Source organism: Cryptococcus neoformans, chromosome 9, assembly GCF_000149245.1.
Source record: "Cryptococcus neoformans var. grubii H99 chromosome 9, complete sequence".
Taxonomy (NCBI): domain Eukaryota; kingdom Fungi; phylum Basidiomycota; class Tremellomycetes; order Tremellales; family Cryptococcaceae; genus Cryptococcus; species Cryptococcus neoformans.
In genome coordinates this window covers 562,066-580,043 of record NC_026753.1, presented here as the reverse complement: position 1 = coordinate 580,043, position 17,978 = coordinate 562,066, and the positions used below count along the sequence as shown (strand labels likewise).

At 48.0% G+C, this 17,978-nt stretch overlaps 6 protein-coding genes; 3 read left to right on the top strand and 3 right to left on the bottom strand.

Annotated features, from left to right (window-relative positions):
* Window positions 1-124: 124 nt before the first annotated feature.
* Window positions 125-4,792, top strand: CNAG_04327 (hypothetical protein). XM_012196345.1 has 9 exons: window positions 125-275; window positions 313-2,493; window positions 2,542-3,108; window positions 3,159-3,259; window positions 3,308-3,659; window positions 3,715-4,138; window positions 4,207-4,261; window positions 4,315-4,400; window positions 4,460-4,792. The coding sequence occupies exons 1-9, from the start codon at window positions 246-248 to the stop codon at window positions 4,531-4,533; spliced, it is 3,870 nt and encodes a 1,289-aa protein (XP_012051735.1). The 5' UTR covers window positions 125-245; the 3' UTR covers window positions 4,534-4,792.
* A 17-nt stretch (window positions 4,793-4,809) lies between these two features.
* Window positions 4,810-7,853, top strand: CNAG_04326 (malate dehydrogenase (oxaloacetate-decarboxylating)). XM_012196104.1 has 14 exons: window positions 4,810-5,365; window positions 5,421-5,518; window positions 5,566-5,771; window positions 5,821-5,930; window positions 5,978-6,053; window positions 6,116-6,226; window positions 6,279-6,316; window positions 6,373-6,388; window positions 6,436-6,471; window positions 6,529-6,570; window positions 6,625-6,945; window positions 6,996-7,072; window positions 7,125-7,242; window positions 7,292-7,853. Exons 1-14 carry the CDS (start codon window positions 5,187-5,189, stop codon window positions 7,625-7,627), a joined length of 1,764 nt encoding a protein of 587 aa, XP_012051494.1. The 5' UTR covers window positions 4,810-5,186; the 3' UTR covers window positions 7,628-7,853.
* CNAG_04325 (extradiol ring-cleavage dioxygenase) lies at window positions 7,312-8,982 on the bottom strand. XM_012196344.1 has 5 exons: window positions 8,714-8,982; window positions 8,511-8,658; window positions 8,277-8,456; window positions 8,048-8,224; window positions 7,312-7,997 (listed from the first exon to the last, which is right to left on the bottom strand). Exons 1-5 carry the CDS (start codon window positions 8,918-8,920, stop codon window positions 7,714-7,716), a joined length of 996 nt encoding a protein of 331 aa, XP_012051734.1. The 5' UTR covers window positions 8,921-8,982; the 3' UTR covers window positions 7,312-7,713.
* Window positions 8,983-9,702: 720 nt separating this feature from the next.
* Window positions 9,703-12,851, bottom strand: CNAG_04324 (hypothetical protein). XM_012196103.1 has 17 exons: window positions 12,440-12,851; window positions 12,285-12,321; window positions 12,089-12,223; window positions 11,878-12,052; window positions 11,656-11,802; window positions 11,398-11,591; window positions 11,263-11,347; window positions 11,141-11,204; window positions 11,033-11,072; window positions 10,956-10,961; window positions 10,841-10,895; window positions 10,748-10,783; window positions 10,629-10,692; window positions 10,459-10,569; window positions 10,379-10,408; window positions 10,287-10,325; window positions 9,703-10,221 (listed from the first exon to the last, which is right to left on the bottom strand). The coding sequence occupies exons 1-17, from the start codon at window positions 12,602-12,604 to the stop codon at window positions 9,886-9,888; spliced, it is 1,719 nt and encodes a 572-aa protein (XP_012051493.1). The 5' UTR covers window positions 12,605-12,851; the 3' UTR covers window positions 9,703-9,885.
* A 298-nt stretch (window positions 12,852-13,149) lies between these two features.
* Window positions 13,150-16,935, top strand: CNAG_04323 (hypothetical protein). XM_012196102.1 has 12 exons: window positions 13,150-13,634; window positions 13,683-14,887; window positions 14,934-14,966; window positions 15,013-15,283; window positions 15,338-15,553; window positions 15,600-15,647; window positions 15,698-15,783; window positions 15,834-16,015; window positions 16,075-16,220; window positions 16,274-16,323; window positions 16,382-16,583; window positions 16,650-16,935. Exons 1-12 carry the CDS (start codon window positions 13,398-13,400, stop codon window positions 16,737-16,739), a joined length of 2,766 nt encoding a protein of 921 aa, XP_012051492.1. The 5' UTR covers window positions 13,150-13,397; the 3' UTR covers window positions 16,740-16,935.
* CNAG_04322 (hypothetical protein) lies at window positions 16,806-17,726 on the bottom strand. XM_012196343.1 has 3 exons: window positions 17,561-17,726; window positions 17,363-17,498; window positions 16,806-17,303 (listed from the first exon to the last, which is right to left on the bottom strand). The coding sequence occupies exons 1-3, from the start codon at window positions 17,646-17,648 to the stop codon at window positions 17,186-17,188; spliced, it is 342 nt and encodes a 113-aa protein (XP_012051733.1). The 5' UTR covers window positions 17,649-17,726; the 3' UTR covers window positions 16,806-17,185.
* Window positions 17,727-17,978: the final 252 nt, after the last annotated feature.

Here is a 17,978-nt window from a genome sequence, read left to right as displayed (position 1 = left end):
GAAGGCGACTCGAGATTAGCGGACGCAGATACGCGCCGCTGTTGTTGGCAGTTAAGGGATGTGGCAGTGGCTGAAGCGCGTGTCCTGAATTGCGAGCTGGGTGCCGGCCTTTCGTTAGTGTTCTATATATTCCGCTGTCTCCCTCTCCACTTTGCTACCCCCACACGCTGCCCTCTCCGCCCTCCGCGCACGGTCCTCTTCCCCGGTCACTAGGTCAACGGCTACAACGCTACCAATACACTACCATGGCATTCTCTGCTGCTGATCTTCAAAAGGTACGTCTCCCCCGGACGCCAGCGCTAACCCGCCCAGCAACACCAGGAGCTCGAGGGCGCACCCGATCCCTTCCCCGCCCTCGCGCATGCCCCTGTTCCTGTCGCCAAGAAGGTCCAATCCGCGCCCGCGCCCCTCGACACGTCCTCTGAGGATGCCTTTCCCTCCCTCGCCGCCCCGTCTGCCCCCTCTTCCAAGGGCAACGTCAAGCCTGCCATCTCCATGTGGGCCAGCAAGTCTTCCGCCGTGAAGACTGGTGTAGCCAAGCCCATGGCTCCTGGTGGTCTTGGCAGAACCGGCACCCCTACTGCTGGCTCCCACCCCTTTGCAGAGACCTTTTCCATCCCCGCCAACGAGCTCGTCCAAGGCAAGGCTGCCTCCGATGTCGTCAAAAAGGTTCAGGACCAGACTGGTGCTATCGTCGAGTCTTCCACTCAGATGCGCACGGGCCTTAAGACTTTCCACGTGAAGGCTGCTGACCAGAAGAAGCTCGCCCAGGCTAAGAGAATGATTGAAGGAGGTTTGAGGAAGCCAGTTACCGTCCAGGTAGAGGTTCCCATCACTACTCTCGGTACTATTATTGGTCCTAAGGGTGCTACTCTCAAGGGTATCACCGATGCTACCGGCGCCAAGGTCGATGTGCCCCGTCGAGAAACTCTTCCTTCCTACACTCCCAAGGACAATGGTTCTGATGCTGGCTCTGATGACGAAGACGGGGAGCCTCAGGTGTCTATCACTATCTCCGGCCCTGCTACTGGTTGTACCGACGCCAAGGACCGTATTCTCTCTCTCATCTCCCACAAGATGTCTCAGACTTCGACTTCTATCAAGACCATCCCTTCGGCTTTCTATACTATCATTTCTACCCAGGTCTCTGAGCTCGAGCAAGGTCCCGGTGAGGGTAAGGTTACCGTCAAGGTCCCTATCCCTGCCGTCTGGAAGGCTCTTGAGAGGCAAGCACAGGCTGACGCCGAGGGTGAAAAAGTGGTCGTTGATGGAGAAGCTCCTATCAAGGTCAAGGGTGACAGGGAGAACGTTAAGGCCGTCATCGATGAGATCACCAAGTCTTACGACTCTCTCGTCCAGTCTTTCAACCTCAAAAAGGTCTCTATCCCCAAGAGGCAGCACCGATTCCTTATTGGCTCTGCCGCCGAGGATATCCTTGCTCAAACTGGATGCGTAGTCGAGCTTCCTCCTGTTGACGACCCTTCAGACCGCGTCGTTATCCGAGGTCCCCCGGCCAAACTCGTCGCTGCTCAATCTCTTGTCTTTGAAAAGGCGAATGCCGTTAGTGTCGAGCCTCTTGACCTCGTCTCTGTCTTCCGACGAACCACTTCTGACCCTGTTACACACGCCACCAACATCCTGCGATACCTCCGTGCTTCCAAGCTCAAGGACGTGTCTTCTGCCTACCCCAACGTGCAGATCTTCCCTCCTTTCCCTTCCACTGTTGCAAACACTGGTACTGTCATCATTGAGATTGTCAGCGAAGATGGTGAAGAGGTTAGTAAGGTCGTTGATGAGATCACCAACCTTGCCAAGGGTATCCTTCCTTCTGCCGTTTCTATTGTCCAGGTTGACCACCTTGCCCATTCTTTGTTGGTTGGCAAGAAGGGTACCCGAATTGCTCAGTTTGAAAAGACACATAACGTTACTGTCGTCTTTCCCCCTGCCAGCGAGGAATCCTCTAACGTCCTTCTTGTCTATACCGGGCCGGCCGACAAGGATGTGAAGCTCGAAGAGGTTTTCGAGGGTGCTTCCAAAGATCTCACTGAGTTAGCCAAGGAGGTCGCTGACATCAAAACGGAAATCCTCGAGGTTGAGAAGAAGTGGCACAAGTACATCATCGGACAAAACGGTTCCGTCCTCAATGCTATCATCGGCGAAGACGCTCTCGTTTCCGTCAAGGTGGGTACCTCTACTACCAAGTTCCCTTCTACTGGCTCTGAGGACTCTGTCACTATCCGTGGGCCCCGCAACGAGGTAGACCGAGTGACCAAGCAGATAAAGCAGGTCGTCGAGGATGCCAAGAACGACGATATCGTCAACGGCTACACTGTCAAGTTTGACGTTGAGAAGAAGTATGTGCCTCACCTTGTCGGTCAGGCAGGCGCTGCTATCAACAAGTTGAGGGAGACATTAGGCGTCAAGGTTAACTTCGAGGATGCTCCTGAAAAGGAGACCAAGAAGGGTGCCAAAAAGGTTCTTGTAAACTGCAGCGTAAGTATTAATGCCATGTACGCAGACCGTGGCTAATGTAAGTAACAGATTGTCGGCCGTAAAGAGCCCGTCGAGGAAGCCAAGAAGCGTCTCATCGCTCAAATCGAAAAGCTCGAAGATGAAACTACCGAGGTTCTCAGCATCAAGCGAGCTATTCAGCCTGCCCTTATCGGTGCCGGTGGCAAGTACGCTATCCGTCTGGAGGAGAAGTATGGCGTCAAACTCTCTTTCCCTCGCGACTCCAAGGACAAGGAGAGCGGTGCTAACCCCGACCAGGTCACCATCCGGGGCGGCAGGAAGGGCGTAGCCGCTGTGAAGGCCGAGTTGCTTGAGGCTGCTGCTTTCGAGACCGAGTCCAGGCAGGAGGCTACTTTCAAAGTCCCAAGCAAGGCTGTGGCTCAGATTGTTGGTAAGGGCGGTGCAACCATCAACGCTATCAAGAACGACACTGGTGCTCAGATTGACATTGAGAGGGAGGGAGGTGAAGACAAGCAGACTACTATCACTGTCCGAGGCGACAAGCAGGCTATTGCTGCCGCCAAGGAGGCTGTCTTGAACGTTGTCAAGGAAGTTGGCGACGAGATTACAGTCGAGTTGACGATTGAGCAGAAATACGTAAGTAGAGTGAGGAGATACAGTCAGAGTGCTATTGACACAGGAATTAGCACCGAAACCTCATTGGTCAAGGAGGCCAAAACCTTCGTGATCTCATCGCTTCTGCTGGTGGTCCTTCCGAGGGTTACAAGCAAGCTGGTCTTGTCACTTTGTATGTTTTGAGTCAAAATCATACAATTGAAGCTAATCGATATTCTAGCCCTAAAAACGGCGACGAATCTACTGACAAGGTTCGCCTCCGTGGTGATAGCAAGGTCGTCAAGAAGATTCAGACTGAGCTCGAGAAGCAGGTTGCTGTCCTTAAGGACACTATCGTCATCGGTGTCGTCGTCCCTGCCACTCAGCACGCTACCAAGATCGGCCGTGGTGGTATGGCCCTCCAGGACTTGCAGAGAAAGACTGGTGCTGTCATTCACTTCCCCGGTTCTAGGCAGTACAGCTCAATCGGTGAGATTGAGAACCAGGATGACCTCGAAGGCGTGAGCGAAGGCGACATTGTCAAGGTCATCGGTACTAAAGAAGTGACTCAGAAGGCTGCTGAGCTTCTCCAAGTGAGTTTACTCGGACTATCTCGGACTATTACACAACATTACTAACATCGCAAAGGTCACTTCCGAGCGTGGTCAGCGGAGCGACTCCCGTCAAGGTCGTGCTACTCCTGACCTTGTGTCTTGCCCCGTCTCCATTCCCAACAAGTATTATCACGCCATCGCCGAGACTCCCAACCTTATTCGTCAAATTCGGGCCGTCGGTGGTTATCTTAACATTCCCCAGCCCGCTCCCGCCAAACCTTCTCTCAAGAGGCCTGAGCCCACGAGCGGCGACGATCTCGCCGCAAAGACCGCTAGAATCGATCTTGATGGTGATGAAACTGTGCCCGACGTTCAGGGAGAGTGGTCTTTGGTCAAGAACTTTGAAGGCGCCGACGACGAGAAGTCTGAATGGGTTGTCAGGGCCAAAGAAGAGGATTTGGAAAGGGCCGTCAAGGTATTGGAGCAAGCTTTAGAGAAAGCCAGGAAGGCTACTCATGGTAAGTCCAAAATTTTGGACAGTGAAGATTTTGAACTGTAAGGCCTAAATTGCTGACACAATGACCAGTTGGTTACCTTACTGGATTGCCCAGGTCTGCTTTCCCTAGAATAATTGGCTCCAAGTAAGTTCCAACACATAACATTCTAGTCGCTATCCGCTGATGTTGGACCACAGGGGCGCCACCATCTCCAGGATGAGGCTCGAGACTGGCGCCGACATTCAAGTGGGCAAGGAAGACGATCTGATTACGATCATTGGTGGTGCGTTCGGCTCTATCTGTCTCAACTGCTTAGCCTATTTACTGACGTGCGAATGACAGATGAGGAGTCCGTTCTTCAGGCCAAGGATGCTATCTTGTCCATCGTCTCAAGACCTAGCCGTGAGAGGTACTAGGGTGAAAATGGTGGATCGTGGGGAATCGCATAAATAGATAAGGAAGATTGTCATCTAGCAAAAGAGCGCGTATCAATAAAATGCAGATAAAATAGGCATCTGGAATCTGTGTGGGCTTTCCATCCATCATTTTCTCTCATCTCTCGTCCCTCAATGCTCCATGATTAAATTGGCAACTGCTTTTTGAAGTTGAGGTTCAGTACTCAGTGACGAGAGTGTACGAGTGGATGTGCTTTACGTAATAGATGCGACCAGATCGAATTAGGGAAGCTGTTAGTTGGTATTTCCATAGACATGGTATATAGTTTGCTTTGCTTCTTCAGCTTTCCAGATGATAGGAGCTGAAGGTCTGTATACCAGCCTTCGGCACTGATTGCCCAATTGCATACAACGAATGCAGGACAGCGTTTTGCGGCATCTGCGGCAACGGCGGCCTGGAGTTTACGGTTGGAAAAGTATGAGGTCATGGGTTTCTTTCGGGTTTAGTACCCTGTTCTGTGGTTTTGCAGAATTCGTCAGTGGTACGTAGCTCCCTGCTATGTATGAGAGTAGTTCGGAACGAGAAGCGAGGCATACGCTCATGATGATGTTATTGAGGACTCCAACAAATCACACTACTACTTAAAGAGCTCCTATCGCATCCGAACATACCAATGCCATCCACTACACTCACACGTTTATCGAAGAGCTTAGCCATGTCATCTAGCAACTCCACAGTCAGAGTGGCTCTCCGTGGCGGCGCTATCCTCAACAATCCTAGATTCAACAAGGGTAGCGCTTTCACCCACGAAGAGAGATCTGAGCTTGCTTTGAGGGGGAGATTGCCTTATGCGTAAGCAATTGCAGCAATGGGAAACTTCGCTGACTGCCATGTGCCATCTTTTCAGAGTGGACTCTCTTGAAGTACAGATAAAGCGCGCCTATGAACAGTACAAATCTAGGGAAACGAATGTGTTGAAAAACTCCTTCTTGCAGTCTATGAAAGGTGTGAATTTTGTTTAGACACCAAAGGTCATTACTGACTGCTTGAAGCCCAAAACTGGACCCTATTCTACGCACTTCTCCAGGCCCATCTCGTAGAGATGTTCCCAGTCGTTTACACTCCCACCGAGGCCGATGCCATTGCCGACTATTCCCATCTTTTCAGAAGAAGTGAAGGCTTGTATCTTACTCCACCTGGGGAGAAGAATATGGAGGAGGACTTTCTAGATGCATGCGAAGGGAGAGAGCTTGAATTGGCAAGTGTGCTTCTTGGTACCGAAGAGCTCATGACTGATGATTTAACAGATCGTCGTTTCGGATGGCGAAGCAATTTTAGGTATCGGAGACCAAGGATCCGGAGGTATTAGTATCTCAGGTGCCAAAGCTGTCATTTACAGTCTTATCGTTGGTATTGAGTGCGTATGATACTCCTTCATTCACCATGTGCTTATGACCTTCCCAGTCCGGCCAAGTGTTTGGCTATCACCCTTGACGTAGGCACGAACAACCAGGATTTGCTGAATGATCCTCTGTACATCGTAAGTTTTAAAAAGGCATACAGTGACAGCGTTTACTGACAACACTTTCCTGTCTTTTGCAGGGATACAGGGAGAAAAGGTTGCGAGGTGATCCCTACGACCAGTTCGTAGACAAGTTTGTGGGGCTTGTCAAAAAGCACCAGCCGAAATGCCTTCTGCATTTTGAAGACTTTGTATAAAGCGTCCTTTTCAAAGCCATGAATCTTACTGATTCCTATCTTGAAGGGTGTCACCAATGCTGAACGACTCCTCAGAAAATACAGGTGCGAGAGTGAATCACATTGTCAGTTAGATAATTGACTAACATATGCCATTGTAGAGACCAGCATTCCATTGTGGGTACAAAATTTAGAAGCCTGAAACAGCAATTCACATTTTGTAGTTCAACGATGATATCCAAGGAACAGGAGCGGTAACTGTGAGATTCTTACCCCTATATGATGAAACGTATTGATGCTAATCTGGAATGATATAGCTTGCGGCTGTTCAGGCAGCTATTGGTGTGACCAAGAGCTCTGTAAGTCGGTTTCTTGTATATCACATTACACATGCACGCTCACATTAGCCGAAGCTTAAAGATCAGCGAATTGTGATTTATGGGTCTGGTTCAGCAGGTCTCGGTATTGCTAGGCAGCTTCGAGATGCCATCGCTCTCGACTCTTCCGCCTCTCCTTCCGAAGCAGCCAAGCAGTTCTGGTTAATTGACAAGCATGGGCTTATAAAGAAATCACTTGGAAAGGATAAGATCAGGAGTGAGATTGAAGATGAATTCATCCGAAATGAAAGTGATTGGGGGGAGGGCGAGACCGGCTTGAAGGAGGTGGTAAAGAAGGTCAAGCCCACTGTATTGATTGGGACCAGTACGCAAGCTGGAGCCTTCACTGAAGAGGTAGTACGTGTATTAAATTATCTTTCTCAGTCCTTGAGACTAACAGGCTATAGGTTAAAGAAATGTCTAAACATGTGGATAGGCCTATCATCTTCCCGCTCAGTAATCCCACCAGACTTTGTGAAGCTCAGTCAGTCGCCTTATCCTCACGAGGTGCATATGTAAGCTGACATCCTTTTTAGACCGAAGGACGTCAGTGAATGGAGTAAGGGTAAGGCCCTGATGTCGACTGGATCTCCCTTCGACCCAGTGAATATTCCAGATTCTGATGAGAAGTACATCGTGGCCGAATGCAACAATGTGAGTTCGCGTTTATTCTTCAAAGGTTAAATGTTAACACGACTATCAGGCTCTGATCTACCCTGGATTGGGTCTCGGAACCATTCTCTCTAAGTCATCAAAGATGACAGACAAGATGATAGTAGCCGGTGCTCAACGTCTGGGCCAGCTCGCTCCCGCCTTGGTCAAAAAGGATGCCAACAAGTCCTTGCTTCCTGACTTTGGTGACGCTCAAAAGGTTAATTTCGAAGTGGCTTTGGCAGTGCTGGAGCAGGCGATGGAGGAGGGCGTAGCAAGGGCAAAGGATATCCCGGAGGATAAGGATGAGAGAAGGAAGTGGGCAGAAAACAATAGGTGGTCGCCTGGTTATCCCCAATTTAAGTATGACCCGGAAGGTTTGAAATAATCTCCCATAATGAGTTTCTAGACCAATGATAATGCAGAGACGCTATAATACTAGCCATACCGCTGATGTGCAACTGAGTCGTGGCCTTAAGCGGCAGTCCACCGCCACATACCCCAACCCAATCCGTCATTCTTCACATTCCTACCACCAATATCCACAACTCCTTTGTAGATCTCCTCAACCTTTTCTCCAGGTTGGACAGCTCCAGACGCCACCAAAAGAGGAAAGAAATGCTCATCTGTGGGATGGGCCCTTCGGTAAAGAGGGTGTGCTGTTAGTTTGAGGGTCGAAGCAACGGGGTCCGGCTCAGATACGGCAATGCTGACAGCATTCAGGAAAGTAGAAGTGTAGGGCAAGCCGCCACCAGTAACTACGGAGGACATGAGTGTGGCCCGCCAAACCATGTATATAACTACCTACAAAGATCGCGGAGGTTGTGAACAACTTGGCCAGTGCCAATAATTGCATAACCCTCTTGTCGAAGACTGGCAAGCGCCTTACCGACCTTGACAGACTCTCTTGGATCAGAAGAGGCGGGCAAGGAGACCTGCACTAAAGGTAAATCGGTTCCATCTCCAAGGGCAGCTCTGAAGGGAACTACCCATTACACATCAGTATGATGAAATCTAACGGACATGCAACAGCTCACCCCAGACACCATGATCCAAACCCCTATCGGCCCTGTTGACAGTGATTCCACCCCGCGTCAAAGCCTCTATAACCTTGTTCTGTAATTCAGGTTCGGCCCTTGATCTAAATTTAAGTTCGTAAAGATGTTTTGGAAAACCGTAGAAATCATAAATCAACGGATTGGAGGAGTTGTTATTGACTGTTATACAAGTCAACGACAAGATCCATTGAGAGTCAATCTGCTTGCACCTACCGATGACTCCTGGACGGAAGGCATCTTGATTCTCCCAGTGAGCTGAAACAACGACAATACCCTTGGGTGGGTTGGCTTCCAACATTTTCCCAAATTTCTTCCAACCTTCATATGGCGCAGAGTCATATTGCTCAATAGTTGGTGGGCCCTATATTACTTTGCTTAGTTTTTGGAGTTTCCACGGTCAGTCGAATTGCACTTACTCCATGAGAGAGAAAGTAAACATCCCCAACCTTGGAAGTATTAGCTGCAGTCATGGTACTGAATGATTGTTCTCGGAATGCGTTGTTCTTGATGGCTGACTGGACACCCTTAGAGGTGTAGTTAACGATTCTAGCGTGGAAAGCTTGAATGGCGATGATTGCGAAAAGGATGGTTATGGCCCAGAGAGCAGGCGACCAGCGGGACATGGATATGTAGCTGCAGTAACTTATAGCAAAAAAGAATGGCTTTCGGATGACGTGCGGAATCGCCTTTGCCTTATAAATGAGTCACCAAACCATACAAATACTCTTTAGCCGATTTGCCGCGACCTCTTCCGACGGGATTGTATTTGTCAGCCTTTCCCATTGATTGATAAGATTGTGCCTGGCATTTCTAAGTTCTCGAAGCTTCGTTTTAGGCATAGCATCAATCTTGGTTAAAAACCATCATCGTAATCGAATGGATTGGGCTAAGACTCTTGCGGACCTGTTAATTATTGAGTTTGCAGCGAATTGGTGCGTTATCGGGTTGAAGAAGCCAGCAGAGCTTGAAATAAAGGCTAGGAATAAAGGGAGGGGGATCGGTCATGAAGAGGAACAGGGCGATCAAAGTTAAGCTATGTCCCTACGTTTACTATAGACCATATTTCAAATGAAGTGCAGTGATCATCTCTCCTACACTGCTTTTGAACGAAGAAAAAGATTGCTATCCTAAAGGCGTCTTGGCCGGACAGGTAGTGTCGTCCTAACTTGTATTGTCCATTATTTATTCATTATGCCTCAGCTTCCTCCGTCCGTCAGACATTTTCAAGTGCATGGCATCCTCTAAAAGATTAGCCAATCTCTGAAAAGATGCAGATATCATGACATTCAGTAGAAGAGGATTTGAACAACATTGATGAAGAATGTTAATTGAAAAGAAGGAGTTTGAGGGAAACGAGAACAAGGAGTTGTTTGGATTGTACATAAACCTCCCCATGATTCGAAGATCCCCTAAGCATCAGTTCTTTTCATTACGTATTGGACGTGTATATCTCTATCCTATTATGTCTATCGGTCTTATTTAGGTAGACTATCTGCCTCCTACATGGCCCTTACAACCGGGGAGAAGTATTGTAGAATTCCCACTTTTAATCCGTCAAACCGGCTACAAAATAAGCATATCAAGCTATCTATGCAATGAGATCCCCTTTTTCGGTCTCTTCCGCGCTTCCTCCAGGTCTTCCTGCCTTATTCATTTCTATGCTTTCACCACTAATCACAATCACGTCTGCCGAATCCATCCCGTACACCCGGATTGCCTCGTCTTCAAGGTATTTCCTACATTCTTTTCGAGATTTTTCCACATCAACGCAGGCGAGGATTCCCACTGAGACTACTCCTAAACCTAGCAGGAATGTAAAAGGCATATTAGTGTTGCCGCTATCGTCAATGATCGCGCTTGATACAAAAGGCCCAATGAAACTCGAAGTTTTGCCGATGATGGAAAAAAGAGCGAAGAACAAAAACTATTATAACCTGTTATTAGCCGCGTCCCATATCAATGAATTATAGTCTTTCCCGCGATTCTTACCTCTTTTCCTCGTGGTATGACCTCAGAAATCATAGCTTGCTGATGATGATGATCAGCGTCGGCACTTGCAGTGCAAAATGTAACAAACTCACGGAGATTGCGTACCAGGGGCACACGGCGATCTTTATACAGTATGGATTAGCTACATCCTTTCGCATCGATTTCCACATACTCCATAGAAAGCTTGGTAAGCCCAGAATTCCCATGCATTATGGAAGCCAAATCTAGTTTGTGTTATGCCAACACATCCCCAGGCAGCCAACAGAAGGATCCAGAAGGCGTTCTGAATGAACAAATCAGTTAGTGATAGGTCACTATTGATAGATAAGAGGTATAACTTACAAACAACAGCATCGTTTTCGTGGGTATTGTATAGCGCTTCTGCACGGCCCAAAAGAGTCCGATACTGACAGAACACTGTTGTGAGCAAGAGCAAGGAAACAGACCTAAAAAAGGCGCACCCCAGAGCTTGAGCTGCGATGCCATCAATGAGAAGGCTAAGCCCTTATGATTAGCTGAACCGACTGGTTTGTTGAAAGCCAATGTGACCGTACTAATTGAGCATCTTGGTATCATAAGACACGACTTCGTTTTGCAATGTCGCAATGACTACACGTTTATGTGGAGAGGTAAGCTCGAATGTTAAGACAAGGTCTCTTAGATGCTCACCTGTGACTATAATGGGAGGACCGATCAACTTAGTTCTTTTCGTCTCTTCAGAAATTAGGGAGGAAACAAGAACGTACCGAGAGTATTGAGGCAATCGCCCAAGAAAAAATAGGCGGCCTGGGAGGGACCGTGAGTAAAAGTGATGCTGGAACCTTGTCTAGTGCTATGGCACTTTCCCAACGTACGAGATAGATAAACGTTTGTTTTAGACGCAAGCATAAACGAAAGGCGTGGTAGATCTGCTTGATCCTTCATAGCAGCGTCAGGGGTTCATCGTAGAATCTATACCTTCCAATAGTTGACTTACCCAACGGTAAAATAGGTCGTGTGAGGAGGAAGCTGATGACCAGGGCGGTATTGCTCGAACAGCAGCCATGGGGTAGCGCATAAGACTGTTGATTTTTTGTTAGCCGAGGCCAAACGATGAACAGAAGGGACTCACTCCAAACACCAGCACTGTACGCGCAAACAATACTCAAAGCTTTGGTGTTGCTATCGGGGTCATCGTTGATCACACCTTCCAAAATCCCAGCCAAGATAGCGAGTACAACTAGTTCTCCTAACGAGCAGACAAGGAAAGAGACATTGGCGAGGCGGTTCCGTGCCAGCATATCAAGCCTATCGTGGGACTTCCGGCTATGATGATAGTTAATAATTATTATGATTAAACCTTTTGGGAAAAAACAGTCTTGTGACTTACTCGGTATCTCCTCGAGCAAGCTTTTCTTCACTATCTTTGATTTCCGGTAAATCTCGGGCAAGGCCTGGGAATGCCGCTGTCCAGAAAGTCAAAGCGCCTTGATAACCGATGAGACCCAAGATATACAAAGCTGTTCCAGCCTGCCATCTATAAGGAATATAGCCTGGTCAATAACACCCTTCTCATGAACAGATAGAAAGATAAACGCAGCAAATCACTTACTTGGAGGGATCTTCCACCCCCAGCCATGCAAAACTAACAGCCCATGCTAACACAGTAAATGCGGTCGTAATGTGAGGTCGGATGACACCATAGTCCGCGAATGATCCCATTATGAGAAAAAGGACCGCTTGGAAAGCGAAAGAAAGGCCGTTTGTGATCAGAACAATGGAGTTGACTGCCCATAAGCACATATCCCAAACTCAGAACATACCAGACCGCTCCGACCCAAAAGCAATGAGATTGCATGCCCCATCACCGCATGGGACAGTGCCCTTTGGGTAGGCAGGATCCCATCCTGCCAAATAGAGCAGATTTTGCCATGCCGATATGGCAAAATTGAATGGACCTATCAGAATCAACGGTCAGTATAATAGGTGCAAAAAAGGTTCAGGTATCAGGTAACCAACCTAGCCCGGAGTTACCGACGTAGTAAATGTACCAAGACTACCGAAATCGTCGTGATGGCATGACGGATGACGAACCCAACAGTCAGCGCTAGCCCTGTGCCGCTCACCGAACGATGATAATATGATTATGTGTCCGATGGGTGAAAGTGACTCACCCAGACCTCCTTTTTCGTTGTTGTTTTTCTTTCGCCGACGATGGGTAAAGGGCTGGCAAAGAGTGTTGCCTCATCGTTAATGGCGAGGTTATCTTGTACTAGTTGAAGATGGCCTTCCTCCCTCTCTTCAATAGTGAGCCTGTCTGACGCATTCGAACCGTCCATGATGGGAGTTGATGTGTTCCACGAATAAAGACGGTATATAGCCCATGTGATGATAAGATTCGCTCAGCTACTCATACAATTCTTCTTTGCTCGATGTGCCCTAAAGTATGGTACAATCTCCGATCTGCCCGTATAACTAAGCGTTTTCCAGGTTCTAAAATAGTTGGCCATCATTTCTTATTATTAGTGGGTGTTATGGTGCTTTAAGTGAGGGGCGAACCGTATGTGGGCTTCAGGTATTTGTTCTAGGGTAATTTTGTATATTTACTCAGAATTCAGGTTATCGGGGCCCCAGGAGCTCCCCGTTCCGAGGAACAAAAAAGCAGAATCTGCTGTAGGCTCGACACAAGCTTCTCGACGGGCATTGGCCGGTCTTCGACGATGCACCTACTAGGTCCGAGGAGCTATAAGATTTGTTGGGTGACATGATTGGCCGGGGATAAAAATTGATGACGCCATACCTGCATGAAGTAACTGCCGATGACTCTCGATCGATGGTCAATTTAAACCCTCATCATTATGTTTTTAGGCTATTGGGTGATTCCAGCGACCATCAGTTTCCACATCCGAGAGGCACTTAAATAAGTACACAGGTATTGCGTGGAAAAATTCACCGGTACCGCACGCAGTCAATGGAACTTTATGAAAATTGAGTCCTCTGTCAACCACCAACAACTTCGTAGCTCTCGTCTGCTTACAACAAACAAGAAAGCCGATCCACACAAGCTCACGGCTCAATAAATCAGCAGTCGGGGACGAGGCGCGTCTTAATAGAAATTTCTGCCCTCAATCGATGCCGCCCTCAAAGAGTACTCGTCGACGCCCGAGCCAGCAAGAGGAAGGAGACCCATCAGAAGAATTGGCTCAACAGCAGGAGACGAATGTAGAACTGCTTAGTCCCCTTAGTAGCCCGCCTACAAGTCGCCCTGATAGCTTATTACATAACAGCTCAAGAGATAGCCCCCACCCCACTTCTCGCCTACCAAGCTTCGAGACCAGCACTTCTATTCCTCGTTCTATTGGTCAAGAGGTACGTATCATGGATCCATGTTTGCGGCTAGTTTGACGCCTTTTTAAGGATACCACATATGGCAGTCGTCCTAATCTCAAGGTTCGCTGGCGAAGCAAACTTGGTGAAGATTATCGTGCAGACACTAGGTCTTTCCATTCCCCCAGACCATCTGCTGCTACTTCTGAAGAAGAAATTGCTGCAGTTCGTCGTTCTGTAACAAGCATCTTCCGGCGGCCACAAGGATATTCTCCTCGACAAAGCCGAAGCGACCTGGAATCTGGGCCTTCAGATACGCGCTCTTCGGTCTTATCGTTTGAGTCAGACTCGTTTGTGCAGCCACATCCCATGAGGCGGAGAGCGTCTAGCCGGCGTTCTTCAGCTAGCTCTTGGGCATCATCGGACAATGGCTCAGATGATGACGCACAGGTTGGACACGGCGGAATTTTGAGTGCCTTGCTAGGTCTATATGGTAATGAGGCTTCTTACAAAAAACGAAAGGCTCTCAGGTCTTTCTTGAGGCGCAGCGATAAAGATAATGAAGATAGTCACCGAGGAAGAGCAAGGAGACGTTGGAGTACGGAGTCGCTTTTTGCCCTCCCATCTCGTAACTCTAGCAGAAGTGCCAGTCGCTCAGTGAGCAGGGGGGCAATAAGTTCACTTGGTGGTCCCGAAGTTGCTGGGAGAATGCGCGACGAGAAAGAAAGGGTGCATAGGAATCGGAGACATCAACATCTGCCTCATCGAAGTCAAGACCTCAATCAACCTTATATCCCATCCGCACGGTATTCAAACCCCTTAGAACCTGCTCCAAATATCACTGTCGCGCAACGTTTCAGAACTTTTATGACAGGCAGCAGCGCTCCTGCTACCCTCCTTGGTGCCCCAGATGCTGTAGACCATTCTAAATCACAAGAAGAATGCAGGTACCGTACTATGGCCGCCCTGATGATCACTACGAACTCCCTTATGAGCATAGGAAGCCCTATTCTTGCCCATGTCGCGCCTGCGTCCGGGCAAGAGGGAGAGTCTAGTGGAGGACATCGGAAGATCAGCTGGTATGAGAGCGTGGCAGAAAAGGAGCGGGTTGAACAAGAAAGAGAACAGAAGGAAGAACGTGATCTCGGACTGACTGATGGAGAAGAGGATAACATTCGGGCTATGGAAGAGGGAATGTATCGAGGGAAAAGGAAGAGAAAAAGAACGAGGGGTAAAAGAATACAGAGAGAGATGGCAGTTACCAAGCACGTTTCAAACTTAGTCCAAAGGAAGAAGTGGGTCACAAAAGTTTATTTGTTATTAAACATTGACACGAGACAGATTTATTGAGGAACTTGCCAAAGCAGTCGTCAAGTAGGTCAATCTCGATGCGGAACACTTCGCGCTAAAATAAAATCAGTTATGGTGCTCCGGCTCATTCAGTGGAGGCATGGTTAGCTTCAACAGCTGATATCCTTTCTGTTGAGGCATCTTTTGTCTATCTACCGACTGTTCTCCTTGTCGCCTTCCGAGACACCGATGTACATTCTACCGATGTCCTTTTCGTTCGTCCAAGTGGTGGCCTAGAACTGTACCGATTATCTCTGGTGCACGAGGTTTACCGAAGAGTGACTCACGATAAAATATCTGCTAGTCAAGGCCGCCGAGCTCTGAAAAGGATCGGGCGCGAGGTGAGTATCCTTTAACCAAGCAGAAGGCATGGCTAACAGCATAGCTTCATTCAGACAGTTCCCTACTCTCGACTGTCTCTCATCCTCACGGCAAGTGTTGCTTCCGCCATCTCTGCCAGAGTGGCATTCTCTGGATCGTTCATCGACATCCTCATGTCAGGCGCATTGGGAGCCCTTTTCACCATAGTCCAGTTCACAGTATCGAAGGAAAATAGAGTGTTTTCTAATATCTTTGAAATCGGAATGGCCGGAATATTGAGTTTTGTAGCTGTAAATGTTTCTTGCAACGTTGATGGTGGATGCTGATCATTTTTAGCGTGGACTTGGTTCATCGAAATATTTCTGTTACAAGACTTTGGCGTCTGTGAGTCGCATATGTGCATGTAGCGATGGGTCTCGGCTGATTTTCGTCAGGCATCTATTGTTTTGATCCTTCCAGGGTGGCACATATGTCTGGGAGCTCTTGAGCTTGGCTCGAAGAACATTATCGCAGGCGGCATGTGAGTGTCCTACCTATGGGTGGCTTTTTCCCCTTGTTAATAAATCACAGTCGTCTTGTTTGGGCTGTTGTCTACACCCTATTCCTCTCGCTCGGTCTGGGCATTGGTAGTGAGATTTGGGACTCCTTCGGGCCGCCTCAGCCAGGGAACGACTCAAGTAGCTCAGACGCCAATGCAACTGAGGTGCAGTGCTATCGTGATCCCAACTGGGATTATTGGTGGTACACCGAGCGTATGTTGCGTGACTGGGAAGTCTGAGGGGTAAAGAGAATGCTAACAGCATCAACACAGCCAGCGACTGGTGGCTTTTCTTACTCGTGCCGATATTTGCATTCTCACTTGCAGTTTGGTTCCGAGCGGATTGGCGTTCCAAGGATGTAATTGTCATGGTGTTAGTGGCTTGCGCTGGTTATGTTGTCAACTATTTTCTTTCACACGTAAGTGGTTCTGGGATACCTGCGACAGCGTTTTGACTCACTGGTTTGTATAGCAAATTTCGCAAATCAACGTTACATCCGCTGTATCTGCCTTCACCGTTGGGTAAGAAGCCTTTAAGTGTGAATCTATGCCGGGCATGCTGACTTTACATTTTTACTAGCGTTCTGGGCAATCTCTATTCTCGTCTTGGAAGAGGCTCGGCGTTTCCATCAATGGTTTGCGGTATCCTGCTTCTTGTGCCCAATGCAATCGCCGCCGCCGGTGGACTAGCTACTAACAGCAGAAACCAAAGCGACTCGACTAATAGCAATAATGAAGAAGAAATCAACACGGCCGTCATTGTTAGCATAAGGATGATTCTGGTGAGTCAACTCTTATGTCAAAGTCTCCCCATAGGGTTCTCGATGAGGGCTGATGTAAGACCGCAGGTTGGAGTTGGCCTGGCAGTGGGACTCTTCGCTTCCACAGTCGCCATCTATCCTTTTGGAAAGACAAGGCGATATATATTTAGTTATTAATGCGTGTGTGTTCAGCATCTTTACATCATTTTTCCATATCTGTATTTTAACGTGCTGCTACTTGTGCTGGATAGACCTTGATATGTTTCATAAAAGATAAATATAGATAATAGATAACTAGATGATGACATTTTAATGCCCATTTTTTCCTTCCTTCGGCTGTGTATCATATAGCACTTGATGAGATCATATTCGTACAATGATTACAATGATTTGATTGGGTATAAAGGCAAAGGTATCCGTGGATGACCGGTGGATGGCTCTAAGGTTAAATACCCTAGTTTTAAAGTATTAGTCATAGTATGGTGGCAGCAAGTTGCACTGCTGATGAGCCTTTACTATTAGCCATCCTCTGAATCTTATAAATTTGGCTATAAATTGACTATGAATAACTTCTTTTCATGATAAAATTCCCCGATATTCGGCTTAAGCGGTACTACAAGGATCTACTGTCCCTGTTCCAAAAAGTTGGGGACATTCTGGTCACCAGGCCTTTGGTACGCTGTTCGGGCTTGCTTCTCCTCGGGTCCTCCAGGGCCTTCGAAATCTTGAGCCTTTGTTTGACTAAAGATTAGGATGATCAGCTATCATGCCCGAAGGAATAACCTCTTATAATCACTCACTGCCCAGTTCCGGGGTTAAGACCACCTCCTTCTTCATCGGGAATTGGGGGGTTCTCTCCTCGCTTGGTACCGCCTACCTGAACGGTAGAGCCAGGGAATTGGGCAGTAACCTGTTCGTTAACACCCGAGTCGACAGCTGATAATACAACAGTTAGACACTTATGTCGACCATGCTTTCCTAACGAAAAAATAACATACTTGAGTCACTCTGTCTGCCAGCACCAGTCTTAGCAGCGTAAGAGTTGATAGCCTGCTCGTTCTGTCTAATTTGTTCGTTGGCGGACATTTTGGTAAAGTTTATGAGCTTGTATTTAGATGAATTGATGGTAAGGCTGAATATGTTGGTGATGGAAAGAGAGATACATACTGCCATGGGGCTTATATATGCCTGAAAAATGGAAAATAAAGGTTTTGGGTGGTGCTGGCCGGTCTTTCACGGGCGGATTGACGTCAATTGACGTCGGCGGTCGATTGACCCAACAAGGTGGAGGTGGTGCTGTCACCTAATAAATATGGCGTAGTTATATATTCGTACACAGACCTTGGTGCCTCCTTGTGACGGAGACCGGCCGATGTCCGCCGAGGGGCTTCTTGTGTCGAGCCTAGATAAATAGTT

Excerpts from the sequence above, each read along its gene's own strand:
- CNAG_04323 (XM_012196102.1), top strand. The coding sequence starts at position 13,398 with ATGCCGCCCTCAAAGAGTACTCGTCGACGCCCGAGCCAGCAAGAGGAA. Across the intron at positions 16,221-16,273 it reads TCAACTATTTTCTTTCACAC|CAAATTTCGCAAATCAACGT; the intron begins GTAAGTGGTTCT and ends TGGTTTGTATAG. Across the intron at positions 16,324-16,381 it reads GTATCTGCCTTCACCGTTGG|CGTTCTGGGCAATCTCTATT; the intron begins GTAAGAAGCCTT and ends CATTTTTACTAG.
- CNAG_04322 (XM_012196343.1), bottom strand. The coding sequence starts at position 17,648 with ATGTCCGCCAACGAACAAATTAGACAGAACGAGCAGGCTATCAACTCT. Across the intron at positions 17,499-17,560 it reads TGGCAGACAGAGTGACTCAA|CTGTCGACTCGGGTGTTAAC; the intron begins GTATGTTATTTT and ends TTGTATTATCAG. Across the intron at positions 17,304-17,362 it reads CTTAACCCCGGAACTGGGCA|TCAAACAAAGGCTCAAGATT; the intron begins GTGAGTGATTAT and ends CCTAATCTTTAG.
- CNAG_04324 (XM_012196103.1), bottom strand. The coding sequence starts at position 12,604 with ATGGACGGTTCGAATGCGTCAGACAGGCTCACTATTGAAGAGAGGGAG. Across the intron at positions 11,592-11,655 it reads CTTGCTCGAGGAGATACCGA|CCGGAAGTCCCACGATAGGC; the intron begins GTAAGTCACAAG and ends CTATCATCATAG. Across the intron at positions 10,784-10,840 it reads GATACCAAGATGCTCAATTA|CCTTCTCATTGATGGCATCG; the intron begins GTACGGTCACAT and ends ATAAGGGCTTAG.
- CNAG_04327 (XM_012196345.1), top strand. The coding sequence starts at position 246 with ATGGCATTCTCTGCTGCTGATCTTCAAAAG. Across the intron at positions 3,660-3,714 it reads AGGCTGCTGAGCTTCTCCAA|GTCACTTCCGAGCGTGGTCA; the intron begins GTGAGTTTACTC and ends AACATCGCAAAG. Across the intron at positions 4,262-4,314 it reads CCTAGAATAATTGGCTCCAA|GGGCGCCACCATCTCCAGGA; the intron begins GTAAGTTCCAAC and ends GTTGGACCACAG.
- CNAG_04326 (XM_012196104.1), top strand. The coding sequence starts at position 5,187 with ATGCCATCCACTACACTCACACGTTTATCGAAGAGCTTAGCCATGTCA. Across the intron at positions 6,054-6,115 it reads TGAATGATCCTCTGTACATC|GGATACAGGGAGAAAAGGTT; the intron begins GTAAGTTTTAAA and ends TGTCTTTTGCAG. Across the intron at positions 6,472-6,528 it reads AAGGAACAGGAGCGGTAACT|CTTGCGGCTGTTCAGGCAGC; the intron begins GTGAGATTCTTA and ends GGAATGATATAG.
- CNAG_04325 (XM_012196344.1), bottom strand. The coding sequence starts at position 8,920 with ATGTCCCGCTGGTCGCCTGCTCTCTGGGCCATAACCATCCTTTTCGCA. Across the intron at positions 8,457-8,510 it reads CTTCCGTCCAGGAGTCATCG|TCAATAACAACTCCTCCAAT; the intron begins GTAGGTGCAAGC and ends CTTGTATAACAG. Across the intron at positions 8,225-8,276 it reads TTTGGATCATGGTGTCTGGG|TTCCCTTCAGAGCTGCCCTT; the intron begins GTGAGCTGTTGC and ends TGTAATGGGTAG.